This window comes from Clarias gariepinus, chromosome 17 (genome assembly GCF_024256425.1).
Source record: "Clarias gariepinus isolate MV-2021 ecotype Netherlands chromosome 17, CGAR_prim_01v2, whole genome shotgun sequence".
Classification (NCBI taxonomy): domain Eukaryota; kingdom Metazoa; phylum Chordata; class Actinopteri; order Siluriformes; family Clariidae; genus Clarias; species Clarias gariepinus.
This window is the reverse complement of record NC_071116.1, coordinates 4,329,430-4,353,232: the sequence shown is the minus strand read 5'-3', so window position 1 is coordinate 4,353,232 and position 23,803 is coordinate 4,329,430. Positions and strand designations below refer to the sequence as shown.

At 39.3% G+C, this 23,803-nt stretch overlaps 2 protein-coding genes across 3 annotated transcripts in view; one reads left to right on the top strand and one right to left on the bottom strand.

Moving 5' to 3' along the window:
• The window catches only part of gdpd5a (glycerophosphodiester phosphodiesterase domain containing 5a), a 31,254-nt gene extending 21,601 nt beyond the window's left edge, over nucleotides 1-9,653 (bottom strand). The window contains exon 1 of the mRNA XM_053475916.1: nucleotides 9,455-9,653. The gene's annotated coding sequence lies outside the window, so the exon portion shown is untranslated. The remainder of the gene's footprint in view (nucleotides 1-9,454) is intronic.
• An 8,059-nt stretch (nucleotides 9,654-17,712) lies between these two features.
• Nucleotides 17,713-22,385, top strand: serpinh1a (serpin peptidase inhibitor, clade H (heat shock protein 47), member 1a). Of its 2 annotated transcripts, XM_053475920.1 has the most exons (6): nucleotides 17,731-17,859; nucleotides 18,710-18,900; nucleotides 19,482-20,084; nucleotides 20,158-20,256; nucleotides 20,340-20,572; nucleotides 20,790-22,385. In XM_053475920.1, exons 3-6 carry the CDS (start codon nucleotides 19,508-19,510, stop codon nucleotides 21,090-21,092), a joined length of 1,212 nt encoding a protein of 403 aa, XP_053331895.1. In that variant the 5' UTR covers nucleotides 17,731-17,859; nucleotides 18,710-18,900; nucleotides 19,482-19,507; the 3' UTR covers nucleotides 21,093-22,385. The 2 variants fall into 2 exon arrangements, with proteins under 2 accessions (XP_053331894.1, XP_053331895.1); XM_053475919.1 differs by lacking the exon at nucleotides 18,710-18,900 and having other exon boundaries at nucleotides 17,713-17,859.
• Nucleotides 22,386-23,803: the final 1,418 nt, after the last annotated feature.

The following is a 23,803-nucleotide window of genomic DNA, read 5'->3' as shown; positions in this document are numbered from 1 at the left end:
CTAATAACATTAGACTTTCACCTTCTTAGTTCCCCGAATGCATTTCACTGCATATCGTACTGTGTATGACTGTGTATGTGACAAATACTGGTTGCTGTTATGGGAATAATTTAGAGCACCCCCCCTTCAGGATTATAGAGGAACAGCAACATTTTATCGCCTCAAATGCAAACATCAAATTAAAAATGTATTTTAAACATTCGATTTTGGAGTCAATGTGGTGATACATGAATTGCCTCACTAAACATTACCTGAATTTTTTTTATTAACCTGAATCGATATTTTTCTGCATCGCTAATTCACATTCATTTAAAAAGTCATTAAGTTTTTTTACATTTACATTTACATTTAGGCATTTGGCAGACGCTCTTATCCAGAGCGACTTACATTTTTATCTCATTACACATCTGAGCAGTTGAGGGTTAAGGGCCTTGCTCAAGGGCCCAACAGTGGCAACTTGGTGGTCGTGACGTTACGAAAGCATGCATGACAGTTTCAAAATTCTTAACTGACAAGAAAGGCTTAATCTTCGCTAAAAGACGAAGGTGGTAAAAGCAAGACTTCACTACAGCACATATCTGCTTGTCAAATTTAAGGCTGTTATCAAGTAAAAACCCCAGATTCCGAACACAATTGGTACTAGATGGTAACAAAGTATCAAAATCGAGGTCATGAATGCTATGATCATTTGAGCCAAACAAAATAAGACTTGATTAAGACTTCATTAAGAATTAAGAAATTACTAGCAAGCCAGAGTTTTAATTCGTCCAAGCAATCTAATATAGGCTTTAAGGCAAACCTACAGTATTGTCAGGCTTTAAAGGGAAATATATCTGTGCGTCGTCAGCGTACAGATGATAAGATACGCCATATCTAGATAAAATAGTACCCAAAGGGAGCATATAAAGGTTAAACAGTACCGGACGAAGAATACAATATATATATTAAAACAGTAAATATTGCACTTATGTACAGTACATACAGTAGTATTTGCAGTTTTTTTTTAACCTCTACTAGACAAAGACAATAATTTGTTTGTTTGTATTAGGGTTTATTGCCATATAAGATTCATGGGCTCTTTCATGGCAGATACATATTAAACATTCAACTAATTTATATGAACCAATATAATATAATGTTAAATACGTAATGTAAAAGATTTAAAGCGTGATGGATAAAATTATAATAAATAAATAAATAAATAAATAAATAAACATGGGCTTGACAGAAATCATGGGCTCTAGAAATCATCTGAAGAACAAGCATGTGGACGTGTGTGATAAGAAAGGTCATGACAAAAACAGCCACGAAAAAAAAAAAGAAAAGACGTGCAAAACAGAGGCTTATCATATCCCGGTCAAATGCTAATGCGGCTAGTTCATTTGCATGCACGCGTCCTTAAATCACCTTTTAACCCAGGGACACGCCCATACACACCTCATAAACATTTGTTTGAAATTCCTCAGAAAGAGGGTTTCCCTCGGGTTAAACATGGCTCGGTTATTGTGCGCGTCCAGACGGAGCTTCAGAGCTCTTTAGATGTTTCGTCTACCATAATATTTACTTTTAATTTAAAAGGGCTGTGAAAAGTGAGCGGTGTTTAGAAAGCACTTCTATCTCTCACCTCATTATCTCTCAGAGCCGCTCAGTGAAACCTATACGTCTGTGTGTCATCATCTTCACGACTGAACAAAGAAAGCCGCGCTTTTCTGCTCCTATCGCTCCAGGACACGGCTTCCTGTCCTGTCCCCCACACCTTGAGAACAAATGGTCCTGTCTGGGTAAGATAACGTGGACCATCTGCCCCGAACAAACCCACAGCCTGATTTGTTAGTTAGATGCAAGCGATTTGCATTAGGCGAGAACATTCAGGTGTCGTACCAGGTCATTAATCTTCTTCCTTACGACATTCAGACGGAGACATCAGTGGGGGCTCTGCAAAGAGACTAGACTACTACAGAAGGGGGAGGGGGAGGGGTTAAAAGGGTTAGGTGGGGTTAGGTGTTTCCTTAACCATCCACTGACCCCTTGGGAAACCCTTTGAAGTGTAAATATTTGCCTGATTAACAACAACAACACAAGAGATGGGGGAAGTGACATCAATTCAACTTGCTCAATGGAATTCTGTTCTATATGCCTTATCTTCACAGTTAGCCTTAGCAGGTTCTTGCTAACACAAGATGAACGTAGGGGCGTCCATGCTGGGACAGAATGAGCGCATGGCATCATTTTTAAAGAAACTGTATCACAATATTAGAATTCACAATAAAACATCGCGATCAGGATTTGAACTATTAACGAATTCTGAAATTCTCTCCGATCGGTCAAACAGGGAAGGAAGGAGTCTCCAGTGTGACCCTTTGAAGCGATCATCTTGATGGGAAAAACTATGATAGGTCACACCTCTTATTACAAATGATACTGATGTAAATATATGTAAATATTTGTATGATTTAATTATAATGCAAGAATTTTATTCTTATTAAATCTCAAAACCAGAGCTGGTGATTCCTCTCGAAACTTTCCCTTCAAAACAGCCCTGGGGTTCTGTGTGTATGTGTGTGTGTGCGCGCTCAGCAGCTGGGTGCTGTCTCTGCGCTTGTGTACGCTCGGCTGTTCCAGCTCGTTTCCATGACGCCGGCCTCTCGTCGAGCTTTCACAAATTCACAAAAGCAGCGGCTTTTCAGCCGCCGTTTCAGGCAGATCTGTTTTCAGGGCCTCTTTATGCTTGCGTTTTCAGACAGGTCAGCTACGCTCCTGTACCGTAATTCTCTCTCTCTCTCTCTCTGGGTAGAGTGTAGGTTTACGCTCCTTCATCGCGCAGGTGCTTTTATCTAACGAGACTCATAAGTCAAGCCGAATCCACTCCAGGTGTCGAGACCGATTGCTGTCGCTTTTTTAACAAGTGCTAGAAGGTTGAGTTTCTGCCAGCTGAGAAACTGAAACGAATAATACCCGTTTTTTTTGCCATAGTCCTGTTGGATGAGGTCCTGGGCTTAGACTTACCGAGAAAGAAGAAAGAAAACTAAAGTTTACATTTTTCTTATTACTACTGTAAAAAAACTATAGATATAAGAAATAATCAAAGAAAGCATTATACAATTACATTTTATAATTCATGTAACAAGGAGTTTAAAGCTGGAATACATTTTTATTTATTATCTTTTTATCCCCACAAAAAGGAAAGAAGAAACTAACAAGGCTAAACTAAGAGATTAAAGTTGTGTGATTTAACTAAGTATTCATTTAACTGTTCGAATGTCGTAGGTTCGGAGATCGCAAGTTCGAATCCCAGGTGACGAGACCCTTCTCTCCGCAGCTGGGGGCCTGGAGAGACCTGATTGGCCGAGGTCCCTCAGAGGGGAGGGATGAGGTGCACTTAACACTCTTACATCAATCACGAATAGCGCTTTCCCCCCCCGAGTGTGTTACGCCGCTCTTAACGGCGCGTCAGCAAGCAGGTCAAAATGATGCGGTTGGTGGCGTCGCGTGGCTCAGAGGAAACACGTGAGAGTCTTCGCCCTCCCTTCCTGACTGAATGCTAGTAGCCTTAATGTGGGAGTGTTCTGATGACGGGTGGGACTTGGGGACGACTAAATTAGTGAAAAAATCTATTAAAAAAAATTTTTTTGGCTAAATATACAAACAGAATGGCAAATTTGCTCTTCGTTTTCTTTTGAGCCTTTTACTTCCCGTCTACTTTTTTGCCTCCATCAGTCTGCGTTTCCAGCGTTGGGTCACTGAAAAGCTAAACATGCAGAAAAGCGTCATTTTTAGACGTCTCTCGGATTGCTGTAACTACAAATAAAATGTCAAATGTTTTTGCATCCTACAAGATAAAAATATAAATCTGACTAAGAGTTGGTTAAACTGCTTCATGCTTTAGGATCTTGACCTTGTTGAACCGCTCATGCACAAGATCTGCATGTCTAATTGATGACCTGCTCCAGCAAACAGTCTTATTGTTCAGTCCTGACAGGAAGCGGCGAGCCCTTGGGACAGATCTTGACAATCTGGCTGACGACCGAGAGACTAGAGAGGCTAATCAGGGTTTCTGCAGGACACAACGAAGATCTTCAGGGGTCAAGAGCTATCACAGGGATGACGACAGGCGCAGGACCACCAGCGTCTCACCAGGAAATAGGATCTGCCTGGAAACGGAGACTGAAACGCGACTCTTGTTGTTAGTCCAGGAAGGGACGCCTTTGTCCTTCCCGTTTAAAAGAAGGCAGTTTTCTATAAGACTCGCAGGTCAAGAAGAAGAAATGCAGGAACGGTTGCTGACTGCATCCAGGGATTAAAAAAAAGAACGGCTTACAATGGAGGCCTTTTCTTTCCATGCCTTTGCCATTGTGATAAATGTTCTCTTGCATGACATGCGTATTACTGATGACTGGATCTTTACGGGGAATGTAAATGTCTTCAGGTGTAATGTAAATGTGTATGATGTTTAACCGGAGTCTACATTCCTTCGCTTTACTTTATACTCATAAAGAGGAAACAGTATACCTTCAGCCAGATGTTTTATAATGAAAGTACAATTTTTTAATGAAGTTGCACAGTTTTTCTTTTTTTGCTTTTTTTTTTTTTGTTGGGGAGGGATCTTACTATTTCGGATCTTTTGAAGGACTCTTGAAGACAAGAAGGCATTGTTAGCATTAACATTAGCGTACGTTGTTTACACAGTAGTTTAATACAAATGTTTTTTTTTAAACATTCGTTCATCATAGTGACATTCATTTGTATTTTTTTCCCCCAATAAAACATTCGAAAAGTCACTCACTCACATCCTGTACTCAGGGTCGCGGGGGGCCTGGAGCCTCTTAGTGCACGAGGCGGGGTACACCTTGGACAGGGTGCCAATCCATTGCAGGGCACACACATACACTCTCACACACTATGGGCAATTTGGGAAAGCCAATTACCCTAATCTGCATGTCTTTGGACTGTGGGAGGAAACCAGAGAACCTGGAGGAAACCCACCAAGCATGGGGTGAACATGCAAACACCATGCACATAGAGGCGGGAATCGAACCTGGCCGAGAATCAAACCTGCACCCTGGAGGTGCAAGGCGACAGTGCCTACCACTACGCCAAAACTTCACCATCTTTTGATTTAGAAAAAAAGAAAGAAAAAAAGTCGTAAAAGAATAAGAGTTTGTAAAACAATGAGACCATCAACCATACATTTTATACTTATATACATTATATAATATTATATCATCATTTAATAAAACTCCCCATGCTGACGAAGGGACATACACAAGCATACGTTTCCAGCTATTTGGGAAATATTTTACTCGCCTGAAGGAACGAGCACAAGCTGAGACAAAAAAGAACAAAAAAAAAATCCATCAGCCGTAAAATATGAGTCTAATAGGGAATTTATTAATATCAGCCTTACAACTTTAAATAATGGATGTACTTTCTATTTCTGTGCTCGTGAATGATTATAGGCAGCCAGAAATAACCCACTTGACTAATAACACCTTATATAACTAACACACACACACACACACACACACACACTATAGAATTCTTGATTCTGATTACTTGGCAGGTTCACATCACTTCATCAGCATTGACTAGTTTCCTACACCAAACATAATAAGTAACCAGTAGAGTTATTAGTCTCTTTTCTTTTAGTTTCGAAGTTCAGGACTAAACTGACTTACAGGGAGGAAGTGATCGTGTTACGTTGCTGCGGTTATAAAGGACAAAAGACACATCGACGGAACAAACGGCTTCGTGATGGAGTGCTTAAGAGGCACGAGAAGCTGCGGGGAAGCCGAGCAAATCTGCTGGGGTCACCGATCGAATTCTTTGTGTTTGAAAGCAGGAGGTATATTTTGACAGACGCAGCTTGACGCGATGTTGCTCAGAGCTAGTTAACTAGGGTGTATCCGATGGCATGCGCTGTGGTGGTCTGTTCCCAAGGCAAATGATGTATCGTAAACACTGGTATACTCTGCACCAAATCCTTTGTTGTGACACTCAGCGAACCCACCTGCTCGGCATGGGAAAGGGATAAAAGACCTCCCACACTGTCAGACGCTTTCAGGGCTCGTAATTAAACTATCTCAGCCTGTTCATCACCACTAAAGGAAGAGAATATGCTGTGGAGCATAATGTCTGCTCTAGGATCTACTCCGTCATGTGAGGACTTTCTTACCTGCGGCGATTAATCTTAAGATTAATCCATATCAGTAGTGATGTGTAAATGTGTCAAGGTGCACACACAGTGCATGATTTTAAACTGGTGTCCCTGCGCAAGTTAATGTAGAAAAAGTAAATGTATTAATAATTAAAAAAAAGAACTAATAAAGAAAAAGAAAAATCATCGCAATGAGCATTAAAATGAAATGCTTACTAGAGATTGGGAAAAAAAATTGATTCAGTTACATATGGTGTGACAATTCATGTATCGACTCATGAGGAGAACCGTTCAGTTCTGTCTCACGTGTAGTGCACTGCATAGCGTCTATGAGAGCCATGTGACAAAAGAACGAGCGATTAGGACCAGAAGATATGAGAGGTGAGCTGCTTTTTCATGATATGTCCTTAATATTTTCATTACTGGAACTATAGCCACCATTTGCGTATGTGGACGTATTATTGAAAATGTAACATTTTATTTTATTTCTGATCAAAACAACAAAATTAACTAAATGACTCAAAAAAAGATGCGTTCATTTCGATGAAGGAGATTCAAAGAAGTCACTAAAATGATTCAAGCTTCCCATCACTAGTAAGCAAACCTCCCATGAACTGATTATTCAAACAGATGTCTGCGTCCTAGCCTGGAGACACGGCTGATAAAAGCGTCTCACATCCTTCCACCTGAAAACCCCGTCTCTTGCACGACACTTCCTGCTCGATGGGAAACTTCCTGTGGCGGCTCCACGGCATTTCCCACAACGGCCGCCTCGTCTGCGGGTCAGACTTTTTCTCCTTATTAAACCCTGCTGAATATGACCAGTATAAAGTATAACCATAAGATATATTCTGTAGCTAATGCATGATACGAAAAATGTATGGTCATGTGATTTATTCATGAACATAAAGCTTTCTAGTAAACAGCAGACACTGCATTAAAATAACGATTATTTCTCACTCGTAGATTTTTGTACTTTGATATAATTAGCAAATTATAACAATTTAAAAGCTTCCATTAAAAAACAAAACAAAAAAAAAACAATTAGTTCAATTTGATATAATAATTTACATAGTTTGCATATCTGGAAGTTGAGTCACATCAACTGGACGTCTTTCTTAGGATTGCGTATTGCGTATGTAACAGAAAATGGATCTTCTCACTTTTTCATATTTAGATGTGTTTGTCATGTGAATAATTACGGCCCATGTTCACAAAGCTCCGCCCCCTGTTCTTATCCTGCCTTTGTAGTTGGTAATTTGAAAGTTTCAATAACGGTCGTTCCATCCCTGGCCTGTTTGACTTATGGAATGCAATGAAAAAAATACATGAATGTCTCATAAACGAAGGTGTGTGTGTATTTTTGTTTGTGCTGTGGGAGCATGTTGTAAATGTTTACAGTTACAGTGTCCATTGGTTTTTGTTCTGCTATAGTGGACGGCAAACATTTATGCAACTGCAATACAAACGATAACAACAGGCGTTCGAGCCGCGCTAGCTGCCTAAGATTGGCGATGACGCTCGTGTTCATGATTCTCCCCAAACAGTGATGATTATGGTGAGTTTTATAGATTTAACCTAGAACTGTTTATGAGTATGAAGTAATCCAAAGCCAATACGGATAGTATAAAAGATGGACTTTACGCTTCACAGTGTGAGCAGCTTTGTTGGTGTGACATCACCTTATACACACCGACAAAACCTGTATATGAGAACACTGGTTCGAGCTGATGAGTTGAAAGTTTAAGTTGATTTTTGTGGTTATAACCAGTTTTAGGCAGTTTTAGAGCCAACCATATGTACACGACGTCATCAGTGCCGTCTGTCTCTTCCGAAATCTCAAGCTTTGACCTACACAGCCTTAGTTGATAAGGTAGGAAGGCACGATTTTTTTCCAAAATATCAAAATCAAAATAAATATCTACATTCCTGTTACACAACTTGTCCAATCAAATAAACCTAGAGTGTTTATATAATAACTGACATTAGCAGCAATCAAACAATGTCAATGAATGTATACACTTTGTCTTTTATATATTAACTGGAGAGGTACACTTCCTGAAGAAAATGTGAGTGGTCCTTGCCATGTCATAGATATAGCTGATGTCATAGCTGAGGTTGGTCTCAATGTTAAGTCTATGGGATTTTTTTGGGGTAGTAATTTACCACCGACCCCTTAGAAAAGTCATAGCACCCCATTCCCGACTAAGCCGCACGATTTGAAACCTCATTCATGGTCTACGACAAACGGTGCGAGACTAGCTACGCGCCAAACTTTTTGTACGGAAGAAAGCTGCGGGACGAGAAACTGTCCAAAGTTTTAGTCGGAAGAATAATAAATGGATTTCTGGGTGAAGTATAATAAGTGCGCCTAGGCACACTTAACTAGAGAGGCACATTTCCTGAAAAAAAAATGTAAGTGGTGCTTGCCATGTCATAAATATAGCTGATGTCACAGTTGATGTTGGTCTCAATGTTAAGTCTATGGGACTTTTTGGGGCGGTTTAACCACTCACCCCTTAGAAAAGTCATAGCACCCAATTAAGGCGCACAATTTAATACCTCATTCATGGGTCTACAACAAACGGTACGGGACTAGTTACGCGCCAAACATTTGTACGGAAGAAGAAGGAAAAAAATTAATTACTAGAGAGCGAAGATTTCTGGAGAAATTTAAAGTGTGCCTATGTGACTGCCGGGTCATTTCTAATGAGTGTGGCTACTATCCAGTGCGTGGTGACGCCTTCCGTTGCATCATAGTCACAGCCGTGATGTCACAGCAGAGGCCGGTCTCAATGTAAGGTCTATGGGCCTTTTTGGGGCGTTTTTTGGGGGGGTTTTGGGAGCACTGCGCGATGACCCCCTACAAAAAGTCATAGCACACTATTCCCATTAAACATTTTCCAGAGTTTATATATAAGAAATAACCTTTAAGTGACCTATGTGAGAAACAAGCTGAAAAAAACATCAGCTTTGTTGCATGTGGGTAAATGATAAGGATTTAAAAAAAAAAAAAATGATCAAGATAAAGATAAAGATAAAATTATTTTTTATTGTAGTGATACAACAAAAAAATACTAAAAATAATACTGAAATATAAATCTAACAACATATACAATGGAATATACTGTATGTGCACCGGGGCTTTGATCTTGGTGCAAACAGAGCGGTTACAAATGTAACAAATGTAGCAAAATTAAAACAAACAAACAAAAATTCAAAAAGCTAAACAGAGTAAAAGAAGAAAGGTGGGGGGTTGGGGGGGGTGGTTAAGGAGTTAATCCGAGAGTAAACACTCACCTCTACAGCTGGGGTAAATCCTCCTTTCCTCTGAAGGTGAACAGCGCAGGTAAGTTCAGCTTGTCCAGTTCACACTCCTCCCGTAACGGCGCTCATCTTCACCCTGAGCTCGGTGTCACTTCGCTTTGATCTCTGTCCTTCTGACTGATGAAAACGTGCAGAAGAACACTTTGTATCCGCGCTCCCTCCGACCGCTTAATCTCTCTCTCTCTCTCTCTCAGACGAATGGTCTCTCTGGAAACACGTAGGCGTGGCGTCCTGGCGACATGGGCGGTGCGTGTACCGATGTGGGCGTGGTCTGTGCCACCTGAAAGCCAGCTCAGGGGGCGGGGTTTGTAACCTTACAGAAGTCTCCTTATACAATTCTAGAATTTTCTCCCAATATTAAATCAGTATCAGTATTATCACACGTCGAGCAATTCTTTGTCACTTAACCAGCAGCATACTACAGCTCTGATGAATTTATTAAAGAGGTTGATTCACTCTAAAACAGCTGCTCTGAAAGTTAGGCTTCATTTGTATATGTCTTATATATCTTCTAGTTGTTGTTTTTTTGTGTGTGTGTCTAGTATTGCACTAGTAACGTCTGGTCAGTCCTCACATTCACATTCAGTTTTTACTGACTGTACAGTATGTAAGATATACAGGGTGCAATCACATCTACACACATGTCTTCATGTTACTGTCTCAAATTCAAATTCTTTTTTTATGTATTTACATACACAGTCAAACACAGAATCATATGAATTGAAATGTTTATACGACCGCCGATGACCGAAACATTTAAAATAGGAAAAATAAGAGAGTTTTCAATGAGAATATAAAGTGTGATATTTTTTTTTCAAATTAGAAATATAGAAAAACATTTAGCGGTAAAAAGAAAAATACATTATGTACCAATAATAAAATAAAATAGAATTGAAGTGGATCCAGACATGAACAAGACAATGTGCAGCAGATGTGCAGAATAATGAGCAAAGTGACAGTTCTAAGTTCCGTGATGTGCATCATGATGGCTTGTGAGATTGTTTTGTGTGAAAAGTCGGAGCAGTCGTGACGGCAGCCAATCAAGCCAGCGCCAGCTTGGACATTTTTTTGCTAACATACTGCTGTTGGAATTTAATTCAGGACCAATGATTACATCCATCCATCCATCTATCCATACATCCATCCATCCATCCACAAGGCAAATCACAGGATAATATTAATGTGCTTGTTCTAACCTGTTATCGTTTTATACTAACAACTTGTTTGCACTTCATAATTTTAGACCAGTACAAAAGGCGTTTAAGTCAAACTTCTATTATTTCTATTATTTTAACTTCTATGACATTTACAGACGATTTCGAGCACAGTACGGTAACGAGACTCTTAGCCACAGTAAAACAACCAACGTTTTAAAAGAAGCCATGAATGACGATCCCGGCTGTGGTGACTTGGAGCCCACTGCGGTCATTTCGAGAACATTAAACAAATGGGACTGTACACCCAGTCATCCATCAACACCACTTGCACATTACAAGAATCCGGCTGGGAGTTATTGCCACATACCCCGTACAGTCCTGATCTCGCTTTTCCACATGTTTGGGCTAGTAAAGGGGTTTCAGACATGAAGCAGGCAGTCCGATCATGTCTCCAGCATAGTGAGCAAACTTTCTACCTTAATAGTGTCCAAGCTTAATAAACACTGGGACAAGTGCAGTAGTGTAGCAGGGGTTTATATACGTAAGGAAATAAAGGGAGTTTTTACTCTTGTAACTGTGTTCTATTATTCTGGACAATAAAAAGTCCTGTCCTGTTTGACTTGAATGCACCAATATTGGACATTTCTTTGGGGAAGAGTCTCCAGCGTCAATGCTTTAGAAAAAATATATTCATGAGAGTCAAAATATAGTCTGGTGAGCGAACAGCTGTTTATAGCTGCTATGACATAAATGATAACAGGGACATGCTTGTCTCACAACATGATAAAAGTAAATTAATGGGACTGTGTAATAAAATGAGCAAACAATTATGCTGGTGTTGTAAAATAATCAGCTTTGGGGTGATAACAGGGACACTTTACATCATGCGACATCATTAATGATTTCTCCTTCACTGCACACCTTTAAAATATTACATATTTAACCTAAATGAAAATATATCCAAAAAATGTATTGTATTAAGCTTAAAAAGTAATCTACAGTATGAAAATCTCAGAAGGCTGATTTCTTCATCTCGGTTGTGTAATCTGTTCTCGGATAGCGGTAAGAGATTAACCCCTGACCTGGAAGACCATTAGTCTTACGTCATTTCGTCCTTCTAATCTGTCATGAAACTAAAGGCGCAGCAACACATTCTGTCCTTTTACAGACATGGCAGCAGAGAGGCTGAGACAACGTCTGAGTGTAAGTGTGTAGAACGGTTACCAGCGGGTCATTTGCAAGTAATGGTTCACGTCCTTGACGTGAACAATGGGAGCTGATTCATCTCATTACATTAAGAGTTCACTTTTGCTAAAGTGGGTAGTTAACGCTTCATACCACAAATAGAAACTCTTAGGTGTGTGAGTCAAAGAGCAAAATTATGGCACAGAGGTAAATACAGAGCTTAAATGTACCACAACGTAGAGAACATTAACAGATGGGGAACTAACTCTAATAAAAAAAAATAAAGCGAAGCTTGTGAAATAAACATCCTTATAAAGTCATGGTTGTGATGTATGTAAAGCGAGTTCCTGATTGTACTGTGGTTGTGTAGAGAACCATAACTAATGTCAAGGTTATAATCATTCTTATATAGTATAATTGACTAGTCTCTTGAATTTAAAGAGGTTATTATATAAAAAAAAAAAAACAGACATAAATGCTGTTGATTTGTTTAAAAATCATCAAATTCGTTCAATATGATGCAGAGAGTTTGACATCTAATTCTGAATGGATGGAAGAGTCAGGAAATAAAACCTCTAATGAGTTATTAAAAAGGTGAATATGTGCCCTATTTCTCTTAAAATACAAAGTGTGCTGTGATTAAAAAATCAGAAGGTGTCAGTAATTTATTATACACTAAAAGGTATTTGCTGCAATTTATTATCCTGATTGTGCTTATTTTTGAAATTCCTCAACTTATTTACATTATATAATAGGCTAAAAAATGTATAAAAATTTGAAGACTTTACTTCAACCACTACATGCGCAAAAAAGCAGAAATCTTTAGTCCTTTTTGTGAAGATATTAACTTAAGGTGGTTTATTGCATAACAGTAATACATTAAAAATTCAACCAGTGTAAAATAGTTCACCTATTCTAAGGATGAGAATTGAGTGCAGTTTGCTGTTAACTATCACCATCTGGTGGCCAGTCCTGGAACTACAAGTCAACAACTCAAGACATGCTACAGTATAAACTTACAAAACAAGCTAGAATTAGTTTATTCCACTTTCCACAACTGTTTATCACAATTCATTTATAGATGAAGTTTTATGTCAGTTATGTCATAAATTATATGGCGGCACAGTTATGTTTATAATCTGATATAATTCTGTTAATGAGAGCTTTGTGACCATAGTGTGATATGTGCTAAAGTTATGCAGCTTTATGTTTCATCTGTAAGTAGTTTTAAATTTGAAATAATCTGCTAAATTATTAAAACGTGATACAAAATGAAATCATGCTCCTTAAATAAGGTAAGAAGTGGACCAATGCTAAAGATTTAAGATAATATTGTTCTTCATGGAGGACGGCACCAGGGCCTAGGGTGTTAGCACAGTTGCCTCACACCACCAGGGCTGGAGGGTTCAGATTGCTCCTCAGGTTTGAGACCATGGAGTTTGGACATTCTCCGAATAATTTGTGAGATTCCTCCAGGTACACTGGTTTCCTCCCACGTTCCAAAGCTGACTTTATTTTAGAGCAGAATCCTAAAGCAACTATGCAATATAGTTATACTATGTAATACTATGAAAAGACACATATGGAATTAGGTAATTATGTAACAACAACAACAACAACAAGTCAGTTGTTATTTTAAGACATGGAGGTCAGCCTTTCTGGAACAGTTCTTTTAGGAACAGTATTGTTGAGTATATTTGCAAAAACAAATCAAGCACCATGAAACTGTCTCTCATGAAGACCTTCAAAGGAAAGACCAAAACTTAAATCTGCTGCAGAGGAGAAATTCATTTAGAGTCACCAGCCTCAGAAGTCACGATTAACAAACAGCACCTCAGATTAGAGCTGATATTTACAGATCATGAATAGCAGATACATGAAGGAGATTATTGTAGGCCTATTTTAGACGCCTTCTGCATTAATTTACAGTGTAGAAAGGAATAAAAATCAGGAACGATCATGGAGTTCGAAGGTGAATACAAACCTTTGAGCGGTAGTGTATATGATCAGAACTCGTCGTCACAATCAGTTTAAGAGCACAAAATGTCATGCTCATTAGTGGACTTCGTTATCACTCACTCAGTCATCGTCTATACCACCTATAGGCTAACTCCATGCACACAGAGCCCAAAGTGAAAATCAAACCCAGAACCTGGAGGTGCAAGACGAAAGTGCTAACCACTAAACCACCGTATAGCATAAAAGGCACACCACAGGCCAATGAAAGGGAAATCAGACACCTACTTGTAAAAGTATTTATACATTGTGGAAGAAGGTTAGAGGAAAGATTAAAGTGATATAAAGTGATCTGATGGAGAATCTGGTCAAAAAGAGGAAGATATTAAATTACTACCGTGGCCCTGAAGTGCAAAACAAATTAACAAGACTGAAAACAAAATAGCAAATTAGTTTTGGGTTTTGTTATTTTGTTTTCGGATTTGTTAATTTGGTTTTGAATTTGTTATTTTGTTTTGGGTTTTGTTGTTTTGTTTTTGGTTTTGTTATTTTGTTTTCGGATTTGTTAATTTGGTTTTGAATTTGTTATTTTGTTTTGGGTTTTGTTGTTTTGTTTTTGTTTTTGTTGTTTTGTTTTTGGTTTTGTTATTTTGTTTTCGGATTTGTTAATTTGGTTTTGAATTTGGTAATTTGGTTTTGAATTTGTTATTTTGTTTTGGGTTTTGTTGTTTTGTTTTTGTTATTTTGTTTTCGGATTTGTTAATTTGGTTTTGAATTTGTTATTTTGTTTTGGGTTTTGTTGTTTTGTTTTTGTTTTATTGTTTTCAGTTTTGTTAATTTGTTTTGCACTCCAGGGCCACCGTAAATTACCCATCGAAAACAAGAAATTGACATGGCCTAGCTCAAGAAGACAGCTCACATGTGAAGAACTATGAAATTGAAAGAAGAAGGGTGGGAATAAAGTGGGCTTGTACTGTATATGATATAAAAATTAGGAAGCTGAATAAATTATATAACAACTAATGAACAGTTAATAAAAAAGAAGATCAGACAAAAAAAAGGAGGAGGAGCAACACAGTGGTTTTTCGTTAAAAACCCTCATGCTGGAAAAGTGAACTAGCTTTTTTTTTTTTTTTTTTGGACTTCTTGGGGCATCGACACCTGACTGCTTCCTAATCAGATCAGAGACAATTTTAATCCTGCCTGGTGCAGTTCAATAAATCTTCTCTATTTACCATGTGCCTTGGGATTTTATTTTTAAAAATTCCTTGAAATTTGCTACGACAATGTGTGTGTGTGTGTGTGTGGGCGGTGTTGGTGGTGGGGCTGTCCTGCCGTGGGAAATAGTGTTTATTGGACCACCGGATGTTCGTTTATTTAGCATCAACACTGACAAATATTTATCGCCTCGATCCAGTGACATGGATGACACACAGGACATCTGTCACTTCTTGGATCTTTTATTACTTTATTACACACTCCTATCTTTTTTCCACCATTTAATTGTGTCTCAGTCATCCTCTAATCCTTCATCTGGCTCTGTGGGACTGTACATTGTCCATCCTCAGTCTTATTTACGGATATGTAATTCAAGCCTGTGGTTTAAAGGATATAGAGGATATGATGCAATCTCAGGGTCCGTCCTTTATGCACAGGCACATTGTTTCCATGGACTGGCTCAGAAATACTGTAAGTGCACCCAGGGACACATTTGGGAACGAAGTGGCACAGTTGTTAAAGGATACATGAATAAAGAGAAGGGAAATCAATTCGGTCAGGATTTAATAGACTTGAAAGGGTTTCACGTTTGTTTGTGTCTGATTAGCTCACATGTTAATCATCATACAGTATGTATTATTAAATAACCCTCGTCTATGGATATGCAAATTAAACATTGTCTTGTATTTGTACTTTATTAATTTATTAATTAGCCAACAATACACAAAGGTTCTGTGTATAAAAGTTTTCTCCTGATACTTCACCTACACTTTCACCTCACACCACTCCTTTGGGACGACTCTGTTCAAAACAGCGCTTTGTGAGTGTAATGTGCTGCAGTTTTCACGCAAGATGACACAGATTTGTGTGTGTGTGAACACTGACCTTTTGTTGCTAGCAAAGTACTTTCATGCATTTTTTCCCCAGTTCTTATTTAAAATTATAAAACCCTTAAGTTCTGACAAACATGCTTGGTGCTGGCTGACAGTGTAACGAACGTGGATGCGTGCAGCAAAGAATTGTCTGATGTAATTGTCTGGTGTGTGTTATAAGTCAGTAAAACATGCTTAGATTAGGAAGCTGAGAAGCTGAGAAGCACATCCCCCCGTGATGGAGGACTGGGGCCGGTCTCGGCCTGCTACAGACGTGGCAGTGTGGAGGGAGGAGGAGGAGGATTTGAATGGGAGGAGATAAAGCCTCCAGCTTGGCACGTAACACACACACACACACACACACATTCCTTTAACGTTGTCATCCGTTAGAACATGTCCAGCAGTCCTCCATCTACCAGCAATGCTTTTTTTATGATATATAGGCTAATATTTTTGTTATTACTATTATTATTATTATTATTACTATTATTATTATTATTAATACTAATTCTAAGGACAAACCTAATAATAAAATGAGACATGAGTAAAGATTAAAGTCGAATCCTGTTAATCCACAGGCCATTTTTTTAACTAATGATTGACCCATCAATACTCTTATCCATTTGTATTTACGGTTAATTTTTGGAACAAACTAGATTCCGAAATCACTTATGACAGGCATTCGAGTCAAACCGGGACTTTTGTTTTTACAGAACTCAGTTCTGACAGTCAAAACTCCTTTTATTTTTTTATATAATCCCCTGCTATACTTGCGCATTTATCCCAGTGTTTCACTAGTGCTTGGACACCATCAAGGTAGAAAGGTCTCTCAGTACGCCAGAGTCATGATTATGTTTCATGTCTGAATTCCTTTAATGTTTCCTCAAACATGTGGAAATGGCTTGGAGCGAGGTCAGGACTGTATGGGTGATGTGGCAATAACTCCCAGCCGAGTTCCTGTAACGTGCAGGTGGTGTTGGTGAATGATCCCATAGGATCTTGACCCATACACAGTTGGGTCTCTTTCACAACAGATTTCCTTTTATTTATTTATTTTTTGGATTTTCTCCCCATTTTCTCCCCAATATTAGTCGTAGCCAATTCCTCCCCGTCACTAGGGGGCTCCCACATTAAGGCTACCACTACCATTCAGCCAGGAGGCCGAAGACTATCACGTGTTGTCTCCGAACCGCGTGACGCCAGCCAACCGCATCTTTTCGAACAGCTTGCTCACGCACCATTAGGGGCCGAGTAACACACTCGGAGGAAAGCGCTAGCCGCTCCTTCCGCATGCGCGAGCTCACAGACGCCCCTAATTGGCTCTAGAGCCGTGATTAATGTAGGAGCACTAAGTACCTCTCATCCCTCCCCTCTGAGAGAGCTCGGCCAATCAGCTCTTTCTAGGCCTCCGGCTGCGAGAGGTTACAGCATTACCTGGAGATCGAACCAGCGATCTCCACAACAGATTTTCTGTTGATTTACAAAGATCAGGCGCTGAATGTTTACGTGAACGACTGCAGTGGGCTCCGAGACAGCTCAACCAGGATCCTTCTTTAACGCTTTAAACATTTGCGCCATTCAAATGTTTTACCGCGGCTTAGAGTCTCATCTCCAAACCGCACTTGATTCAACAGAAATGTCCTCAAAAGTCCCGGTTTCGCTTGAACGCCCACATACATTATAATTCTTCATAGCTATTAGGGAAAGGTTAATTAATGTCTCTATTAGACATGAGACCTGGTAGTAAGATTTCCCCAGGTCCTGCAACAGTCCTGGTCTCATTCTCACAGCACTAGGACCCGGAGGAGTGAACTCATTTCCCACAGTAACTGGAGATTAGGGGCGGAGGGGTTCCTGCGTCTGTCCTCCTACTGAACACAAATCACAGCTCCTCATTTCAACTCCACTTTCCAGAAGTTTCCTCGCAGTGCAGAATAAATTCCACAGTGTGAACAGCAACACGTCAGAGAAGGCGACAGACTCCGGAGAGGTAAGAAGAACTCATGAATTGAATGATATTGTACTGTAGAACTCATGCAAGATTGCAACAGTACAAAACTTCTTCCTTAAACGGTCTGGAAATGGTTGGAGGTTGGGCTTTGAAAATGGAATACATTTTTTTACATATGAAAGAAGGGGCTGTTTGAAAGCTTCAAAGCAAACCATGAATGTGGGGATGAATGTGTATTGAGAGTTGAAGCTATTGTAAGTTTTGAGTACTTTATGCTCACTTGGTCACACCCTGTGCCCGGTCCTGTGGGATTGGATTCGTCTGCTTTACACACTCACAGAAATACAAGGGGTTATCTGAGTGTCAAGTGGTGATACTTTCTGGTAAAATACAGTACGTACACACCGTACCCCAAATATAATTCACCCAGGACACATTTCAATCCTTAAATCTCACTTGACAAGCTTGAAAATCTTATGCCTTTGGTTTTAAGAAGTTGAGTTCAAGATGTTTTTGTTTGTCTTTATTCTCTTATATAATAGCAGATAGACTTCAGGTTTAAAGTGTGATTTAGCAGAAGATTGAATAAAGCTAAGAGTGGGATGTGCTCCCGTTATCTCCAAATCTTCAAATCCAGTCTAACTGTCCTGTTATTGGTGCACATTTTATCCTGCATAAAATCATGATCGATCCTTTTGGATCTGTATATAAATTTGATGTCTTGATATATAAAGTCTTACTGTCTCAATTCCCTGTCCTTTAGTTCTTGAATCCAGGGGAAAAATCTAGTTAGCCAAGCTATTATCCCTGGTGTATGGGAAAACAGTATGTTAGATTAAAGATAAAGACAATATTTAGAGTGGTGCATCTGCTCCTGTTTTGTCTGGAGTTATAGGCGCTGACGTGGCAGCTGAGAAAGTATCCTCACTTGCTGTCAGCCCAGTCTCTCTGGATGGAGAGCAGAAAGCCTGTAATTACACGGCTATTGATATTTCAAGTCGAGGTCTGCTCAGCTCAGGCCTTCCTGGTCAACCATTAAAATTACAACAACCAAGCAAACGCTAACAACTTCAAATCAAGGTACCGGAAAGAAAATCAGTATATATACAAATTCTACATACATTACATAATAAGCATAAACAGTATTTCATTTCTGACTACTTAAGCTTGCTCTATTCGCCTGTATTAGTCTGTCCTGTTGCTGCACAACATGGTTTAGATGTTTAAAAATTTCCCTCTTTTCCCCTGATTTTATCACAAAATTTGTCATGTCCAATTCAGACAATGAATGATAGAGCGCATCCTTTTTTGTTGCGCTGTAAAGAAGCATGAGAATTTAATACTTTAACTATAAAAAAAAAACATGAAGCAATAGAAGCAAATGGTTTCGACAAAGCAAAATCAAATGCATAAAAAAATTAACAATACGCAGGTATTGTGAAAATGCAGAACATCACTATAAAGATGATCCCAACCCTTTCTTTAGAGACCTTATTTGTTATGTTCAGAATCCTCATCAATCTGAGTCTGATTGGAATGCTAATACTCTCTGAAACTCATTTAGGTAATGAATAACTTATGAAGGACATTCTAGAAGTAGTGGTTAAAATACTGTACATTTTCAGCAGATTTCACTGTATATCTGATGTGTATTCCTCCAGGAAAACAAAGTCACATCTCAAGAACGATGTGGGTGAAAATCCTGGTGGGCCTGTGCCTGTTGGCCAGCGTCCAAGCGGACAAGAAGCTTAGCAGCCACGCAACCACCCTGGCAGACAACAGCGCCAATTTGGCCTTTAACCTCTACCACAACATGGCCAAGGAAAAAGATATGGAGAATATCCTGATTTCTCCTGTGGTAGTGGCTTCTTCTTTGGGCCTGGTGGCTCTTGGAGGAAAAGCCTCCACAGCCTCGCAGGTAAAAAATGTCCTCAGTGCGAATAAAGTAAAAGATGAGAATCTCCACTCCGGCCTGGCTGAACTTCTAAATGATGTTAGCGACCCCAAGGTGCGTAACGTCACCTGGAAGATTAACAACCGGCTCTACGGCCCCAGCTCGGTTAGCTTTTCTGATGATTTTGTGAAGAAGAGCAAGAAGCACTACAACTACGAGCATGCCAAGATTAACTTCCGTGACAAGAAAAGCGCCATCAAGGCCATCAACGAATGGGCTTCCAAGTCTACTGATGGCAAGCTGCCGGAGATCACCAAAGATGTCGAGAAGACCGATGGCGCCATGATCATCAATGCAATGTTCTACAAACGTAAGTATTTGTTCACATTCACTGTAACAAAAACAATACAAAATATAATTATTATCTTATACCATCCCAACAGCTCATTGGGATGAACAATTCCATCAGCAGATGGTTGACAACCGTGGCTTCCTCGTCCATCGGTCATACACGGTGTCGGTTCCCATGATGCACCGCACAGGTAAACATACCACCCACCAAGATACACCTATTAATGTACATACACAATGGAACAACGCATTTACCTTGTCTTTCCTCTTGAAGGTCTATACCCCTTTTATGACGACACTGCCAACAGCTTCTTCGTCCTGGAGATGCCTCTGGCTCATAAGAAATCCTCTGTTATCTTCATCATGCCCTACCATGTGGAGTCTTTGGAGAGGCTGGAGAAAATGCTGACACGGAAACAGCTGGACATCTGGCAGTCTAAACTTGAGCAGAAAGCTGTGGCTGTCTCTTTACCGAAGATCAGCATGGAGGTCAGCCACAATCTGCAGGTAAGAAAATTTTCAATAGCTTCAAACATCAGTACACCTGCTCACGCGGGAAGGGTTCTTTGGCTGGTCTTCTTGGGAGACCTTTGTGGGAGTGGTTTAATCCTAAGAGAAAGGATTTCTCTTTTATCAAAAGAGCTTCCTGTCTTAAGGGGCCTTTGGTTGATAAGGTAATCTTTGGTAAATCATGTTGTCTATATTAAATTACAATCTTTTGCAGAAATATCTGGGAGAACTTGGTGTAACCGAGGCTGTGGATAAAACCAAAGCTGATCTATCCAACATCTCAGGAAAGAAAGACCTTTACCTGGCCAACGTCTTCCACGCCTCCGCCTTTGAGTGGGACACCACTGGCAACCCTCCAGACACCAGCATCTTCGGCACGGACAAGGTGAAGAACCCCAAACTGTTCTATGCGGACCATCCATTCATCTTCCTGGTGAAAGACAAGAACACCAACTCCATCCTCTTCATCGGCAGGCTGGTCCGGCCCAAAGGCGACAAGATGAGAGACGAATTATAACTGACTTCAGAGCAAGTTCGAATTGAATCACGTAGAAAGCATGTGTTCGCATATATATGTGTGTGTGTGTGTTGGTGAGTATGAGACTGACGAACAAAGTGTGTATGTGTGTGTGAGTGTGGCATTTGACTATTGACTGAACCAGCAGAGGACTGTTACCTCAAGAGGACATTCCAGAAGATCTGTGGACCACCACCCATGTGTTTCAGGCATGTTCGATCCCGAACACGTACACCGTGTTAGACTCAAAGCAGTGTGTACTCGACCAAAGCAATCCAACTCAACAAAGGAGTGTGCATTGACATGTTAAATGCGAAATGAAATACTTTTGCGACTATTTTGACCAGTAAGTGCGACCAGATAATGTCATCAAAAGAGTTGTGACGCCTTTCCAATACCGCCCTTGTTGTCTTCCCCTTAAGTCTTTACCACTGGCGTTTTACAAAAACACAAACTCGGTAGCAATGACTATAATTTCTTTAGCAATTTTTTCCCTACATTATGTGCAAACTAAACTCCTGATTAGCTCACTAGCATATGATCGACTCCGAGTTAGCATGCTCAAGTTCTGACTAGCCTGCTACATAACTAGCAGACTATGTCTATTATTGTTCTGCTTTACATTCATAAACAACTTCATCCACCATATTTGCACTTTAGCGACGGAAATTGCATCAGACTGTAATGCCTTCTGGGAAAGTTTAGCTTGCATGTTGGTCTCTCATGCATCTTAAAGGGCTAGCTCTGAAAACAGACAAGGGGATTCCCTTAAGGGGAAAGTCGATAAGGGTGTGCTAAAAATATTATAGCAGACACTTACTATGTTAACGGTGTTTAATTGCCTTTTTCCTGCATCTACTCTTTATTTATACATCCCTTAGATGTCTATCAATTTGGGAAGGCTTACTCTTCTTCAGGATAAAGATCAAAAGCAGCCAGCATGGTCGCACACTAATACCACTCCGAGATACATCCTTCAACAGCGTTCTCTCAGGGTTTTTAGCTTTTCTTGTACATACGCCTGAAAGGCCTTGCTTAGGTACGACGCTGTATGAAAGACGATCTGGGTTCGTGAAACATCTCTCAGTATCTGAAGGATTTTATGAAAGTTTCACAAAATGCACACAGAGTACATTCCTGTTGAGCCTCGGATACAACCACGTGTCTGACCTGGCTGCAGTCCGCACTGAACATGCTCCTCTGTACTAGAAAACCTGTGACTGTTTAAATTTGTTGATCGACCTGGCTATGAAACTGTTTTCTGACAAATTGTATGTTGTTGTTTTTTTTTCCTAATAAAATCAGCTCCACTGAAATAATGTACTGTAATGTACTTATACCTGCATCTTTCCTGCACATAAAACAAGAGCTGGTGTGAAGCCAGTTAGCTGATGCATTCCACAAACATGAACATCTGGACTTGTGTAAGAAAATCAAAAAAGTATTTCATTTTGACCACAAAAATTCAAAAAGTCTTGAAAAATTCAAGTCACTGGAAAAAAAAAGTAGATTTTAAAAAATTAATCAGTTTATATAAAATTACATGCAATACAACTATCCACATTTATATTGCATTACAGCAATCTTGTTATACACATTATATTGCTATATGTAACTATTATATTAGTATTATACATAAAACTTTGAATTAAATTAAATTGAATTATACTACATAAGTTATTGACAAAATTCGAGGCTAATATTAAGTTCCCAAGAGGAAGCTGACATCATTTCCTGTTATACATCCTCATTTTGATAATCACAGGAAAACTGGAACAATAGACATGCAGGAAACTTAAATAATATACACAAATTATTTCAATCTGCATATAAAACACACACACACACACACACACACACACACACACACACACACACACACACACACCTCTTAAGACATAGAAAAACCTATTCCATAACCTCAGCTAGAACTTTTATATGGTTTATAATGCACAGCATGAAAAGTATGTATATATACCGCACACACACACACACACACACACACACGCACACACACACACACACACACACACACACACACACAACATGTCCAAAACATGATATCGGTGCTAAAAAGTGTCTCACCTAGGTGAAAAAGTGAATTTTCAGATAGGATCCTATAACAGCATTTTTCAGAAATACTTTAATGTTTTTTAACTTCTGATCCATGCTTTGTTTTTTTACTGTAAATATACATACACACATATTTTTATCAGATAAAAAGAAAAACATTTGCTAAATACAATCTGGTGCCCTTTTATATACATTTAGGCATTTGGCAGACGCTCTTATCCATTACACATCTGAGCAGTTGAGGGTTAAGGGCCGCGCTCAAGGGCCCAACAGTGGCAACTTGGTGGTTGTGGGGTTTGAACCTGGGATCTTCCGAACCGCAATCCAATGCCTTAACCACTGAGTTACCACTGGCCCTATATAGTGTCTGTAACTTATTCAAATGTTGCAATGATCTTAACTGTCATTCAGATGAAACTTTGCCAATTTAGATTTTACATGAAAAGACGTAAACCTGAAAAAAATGTATTATTCTAAAATGCAAAATTGTTATGATATTGTACCATAAATTTGACCACCTTTCACCAAAAAACAATTTAAGAAACAATTTTTACAGGTCATATGCTTCTAGAACCTTAAGTAATGAGTAAACTTATAAAGATATATGAATAATTGGCATTTTAAATGATTATTGTTTG